This window comes from Elephantulus edwardii, unplaced genomic scaffold (genome assembly GCF_000299155.1).
Source record: "Elephantulus edwardii isolate Elephantulus edwardi_28Jun2011 unplaced genomic scaffold, EleEdw1.0 scaffold00032, whole genome shotgun sequence".
In the NCBI taxonomy this organism is placed as follows: domain Eukaryota; kingdom Metazoa; phylum Chordata; class Mammalia; order Macroscelidea; family Macroscelididae; genus Elephantulus; species Elephantulus edwardii.
In genome coordinates this window covers 1,649,630-1,654,575 of record NW_006399782.1, presented here as the reverse complement: position 1 = coordinate 1,654,575, position 4,946 = coordinate 1,649,630, and the positions used below count along the sequence as shown (strand labels likewise).

At 37.3% G+C, this 4,946-nt stretch overlaps 1 protein-coding gene across 1 annotated transcript in view; it reads left to right on the top strand.

The window, feature by feature from the left end:
- The window catches only part of PIGX (phosphatidylinositol glycan anchor biosynthesis, class X), a 49,899-nt gene that overhangs the window by 28,237 nt on the left and 16,716 nt on the right, over positions 1 to 4,946 (top strand). The window contains exon 7 of the mRNA XM_006884289.1: positions 1,656 to 1,756. Within this exon, the coding sequence (XP_006884351.1) occupies positions 1,656 to 1,756 (101 nt within the window). The remainder of the gene's footprint in view (positions 1 to 1,655; positions 1,757 to 4,946) is intronic.

Sequence of the window (4,946 nt, the reverse complement as noted above, 5' to 3'; positions counted from 1 at the left end):
TCCAGTTGTTTTTGGATAATCTTCAGTAGAATCTTGCTTGCATGTGAAATCAATATTGTTCTATGGTTTCCACACTCTTCTTTGGTCACCCTTCTTTGGAATGGGAACAAATATAGATCTCTTCCAGTCATTTGGCCAAATGGTTGTTCTCTGGATTTCTTGGCACAACTTGGTGATCACAGATGGTATAAATCCCAGAAATACATGGTTCAAATCCACCAGATGCTCTGCTGGAAAAGGAGGGGCAAGCTCTTCCTGTGCCAGTCAGATCTGATTTGATAGTACACATGCAAAATAATAAAATTTTTTAAAAAATTCTGGTATTGCAAGACTTGTGGGTTTTGGTGTTTGTCTACACTTACATGTATTTTGCAATTTGAGAGAATACTTTTTCACTTTGTTTTGTTATATATGTATATATAAAACCATGGATTTTTCGTTTTCTTTAATTGTGCTTTTTGTTTTTATGTGGAGATTTGGGTAAACTGAAAAACTGCTTTCACCAACTTCAGTTTTCTGGAATCAAGCCTTTTTCTTTTTTTTCTTTTTTCATTAATTAAAGAACAGTTTTGGTGTTTGGGCTCCAAGTTTGGGCTAACACAAAATGTTTATAAATGTGAGTATCACTTTTACTGAGGATTGGAAGAAGGTTTTTAATCATGTGTGCTACCAGCTGTCAGGAAATGAAAAGATGACTTGCCCTGGGAAAATCTGTCAGAGTACTGAGAAGCAATGATGCCAGTCAAGGGACTAAGGTAAGCCTAATTCAGGCCCTGGTCTTCACAATTACTTGCTATGTATCAGAGAACTGGATAATGACTAAGGATGACAGAAGAATTGATGCCTTTGAGTTGTGGTGCTGGAGAAGAATCTTGAACATACCATGGACCACCAAGAAAACAAGTAAGTCTATTTTGGGGAGGGTAAAACCAAGTTTCTCCCTGGAGGCTAGGATTTTGAAACTCTAATATACTTTGGGCACATGGCCAGGAGAGACCAATCCTTGGAGGAGGACATCATACTTGGAAGGGTGAGAGGAAGACCCCTGGATGAGATGCATTGATCCAGTAATTGGGGCAATTGATATAGTTGTGTTGGAGTCAGTGAGACAGGCTCAGGATGGGGCTGGCTTCGGAGCTGTTGTACATAGCATCTCTGAGAGTCGCAAGTGACTCCATGGCACATAGGAACAACAACCTGCATATATTTCATTATAAGAAAAGTCTAAAATGTAGAAAATTCTCTTTTAGCTTTCTTCATCCAATCTAGTTTTCTATCTGTTGATGGTACCTAAATATTTTAAAAAGTTATTCTGATGTTGTTCTATTTCTTGATTACATGAGTATGTTTACTATATGAAAATTTGATGAGCTGTGTAAATCAACTTCTGTGCAGCCTTCAAAAGTCTTTCTAATTAGACATTCATGTGTATATAGAGCAGGCTACTAAAGTATAAATATGTCCAAATATCTCTCTCTCTCTCTCTCACACACACACACACACACACACACACACACACACACACACACACCCCTGAAAAGGTTTAAATACTCCTCTCTTGACATAAAAGACCAGTTCATTAGGACTCTGGCCTCTAGCCTAAATACAGGTTTTCTAGCATCTTGTTCTAACATTCTAACACTTTTTTGACCTAGAGTTACCAATTTTGAAATGCTGGGCTCAGTCAAAAGTTGCAGCTCCTTGTTCTTTGAAGACTGAAGATACCTGCCAGTGGAACAATATGATGTATAAATCAGTAAGCTAATATTTTATTTTTGGATGATGCTGCCTCATTTAAAACTCTCTGTTTTAAACGTTTCTGCCACATTGAAGGGATTAGGAGGCACTTTTACATTATATCATAGAAAACTGAGAGTGTTTTTAGTGTTAAGTTTAATGTTCTTTTGTTGTTTATGACAGCAGTGGTTCTTTGCTTGAATAAATTAAAAAATCATTTCAATTTGGAATTGGAACTTTAGAATTAGTCTAACATTTCATTACTTAAGAGCTTGAGTATGGTTGATATGCTTTTTTTTCTTCTAGATTTTATTATTGTTGTTGTTGTCATGACAATACGCACAGCAAAATATACATCATTTTCTACATGTACAATTTAGGGAAAGTAATTACATTTTTTTTTTAAATTGTGCAACCATTCTTAGCCTCCTTTTCTGGATTTTTTTACTCCTTAAGTAACATAAACTCATTGCTCCCTAAGGTCCTTATCTAATTTTTTTAGTTATTCTTATAAATTTGATCCCATATAAAAACCCTCTTTGCCCTGGAGACCATACTGATGGTTCTTAAAAGAGCAAATGCTCAAGGCAGACTGTTTTTGCATGCTAAGCTAAACAGTTATTTAGTCTTAAGATGACCTTAGGATATTTTTAGTTTACGATTTAGTAATTATCTCAGGGCATTGGTTTCAGGGGTTTATTCACCTTCCCTAACTCCAGAAACTCTTGAGTCCATGAGAATATGAAACTTTCCTATGAAATCATTGATCAGAATGTTCTGAAATGGTCGGCAGGCACTCTCTAGTTCTTCTGGCCTTGTGACAAAGGACGCTGATGGGGCAATTAGACACACTTTCCATATTCTTCTGTTTCTGGCTTCCCCTTTTTCCTCTGTTGCTTTAGTTGAATGTAAACCAATTCTTGTGCCTTAGGTGGCCATTTGTAAGCTTTTAAGACCGTAGGCACTATATAGCCAACTAGAACAGAAGCACGAAACATATTACTAAGCCAATTAACAGAAGCACTCAACACATTGTTAAGGCTATGAAACCAGGATCCTATCAAAGATTTAAATTCTTTAAGGTATTTAATTATATATAAGCAGGCTTAGCAGCTTTTTTTATCATTATAAATGTATCTGTCACACAATTTTTACCAATTCAACTTTTTTACAATTTACAGTAAGTTACTGTGTACATCTTAAACTGTACAAATTACAGCAGTTAAAAAAATTTACTGTTCCGTTGTACCCTTAAACACTTAATTTTTCCTTTATATTAACTCTCTTATCCTCTCTCACACCCATTCTTAGTAATTACTAATAAACTTTTGTCTCTATACATTTGCCTTTTCTTGTCTTTTTGTGCACTCTACTACATCATTGCCATCGGATTGGAACCCACTCATAGATGACTGTGCAGGGTGTTTTCAGAGGCTGTAAAATCACACAGAGGAGGTCACCCATCTTTATCCTGTTAAGTAACTGGTGGACTTGGACTTTATGCCTTTGAGTTGGCAGCACAACTCCATATCCACTAAGCATGAAGTCATTAAATAATGTTTTTAATTGACTTATTGAATTCAACATAATATCAAGTTCCATCCATGCTATAGAATATACCATTTCATTCTCCCACTAGGTCCCAATATAATATTCTCTTGGATATACGAAACACATCTTGTTTATTCATGTATGTTTGATAGACTTTTAGGTTATTTCCACCTTTTGGCTGTTGTGAATTAATACTACAATGAGCATTAGTGTGCAAGTGTCTCTTTGAGTCTATGCTTTCAAGCCTTGGATATGTACCTAGGAGTGGAATTATAAGGCAAGGGAATATTACATGGTTTAGAATTAAGGAAGGCATGTGTCAGGGTTGTGTCCTTTCCCCACACCTATTCAATCTGTATGCTGAGCAAATTATTGAAGAAGATGTATTCTGTGAAAAAGAATATGGCATCAGGATTAGGGAAGACTCATCAATAACCTTCAGTGTTACAGATGTCACAATTTTGCTAGTAGGAAGTGAAGAGACTTGAAGTATTTGTTGTAGAGGATCAAACACTTAAGCCTTCAACATAGATTGCACCTCAATCTTAAGGAAACAAAAATTCTCACCACTAGTCCAGTAGGTGACATCATAATAGAGAAAAGATTGAAACTATCAACAACTTCATCTAACTTGGATCCACCATCAGTACACTTGGTACCAGCAGTCAGAAGATTAGGAGTTGTATTGCATTGGGAAAGCCTTCATTCTGGGATATCGCCAAATTACTGAGCAGCGGTGATGTTAATTTGAGGACTAAAGCGTGCTTGATTCAGACCATGACCTTGCTATGCTGCTGAGAGCTGGATAATGAGTAATGATGACCGAAGAAGAATTGATGCTTTGAACTGTGATGTTGGAGAAGAGTACTGAATATCTCATGGACTGCCAAAAGAACAGATATTTCTTGGAGAAAGTGCAACCAAAACGTTCCTTGGAGGCAAAGATAGTGATGTCTTGCATACTTTGAGCATGTTGCTAGAGATGCTTTTCCTTGGAGAGGGACGTCATGCTTGGAAAGGTGGAGGGGCAGGAAAGGAGAGGAAGACTCTCATCCAGGTGTATTGACATACATAGTAACTGCAACAATAGCCTTGCGTGTGTCAGAGTTGTGAAGATGGCTCAGAATAGCACAAGGTTCAGATCTGTTGTTTGTAGTGTCACTATGAATTATATTCAACTTGATGATACCTGACAACAGCAAGGATTTTTAAGGACTTCCTATCTCTTTCTCCAACTCTGAGCAGCATGCAAAGGGCTTGGGTGCCCCCTGACCTTCAAGGGGTATTTCTTTCCCTTTCTTTCCTTTTGTCTCCTGCATGGCCTATCTTGTCTTTCATTAAGCATACCTCCTTTATGCTACCTTCATAAACCGTATTAACTTTTTTTCCTTGGAAGTTTACCATACTAGGATAATACTAGTTTATGTTCCTACCAGCCATACTTAAGGGTTCCCATTTCCCCACATCTTAGCCAATATTTGTTATTTTCTATTTGCTTGTTTTAATTTAGCCATCCTAGTGAGTGTACCATGGACTGCCAGGAAAACAAACAGATTCACCTTGGAGAGGATTAAACCAAGCTGCTCCTTGGAGGCAAGGATTCTGGGGCTTCGTCTGACATACTTTGGACATGTTGCCAGGAGGGACGGGTCCTTGGA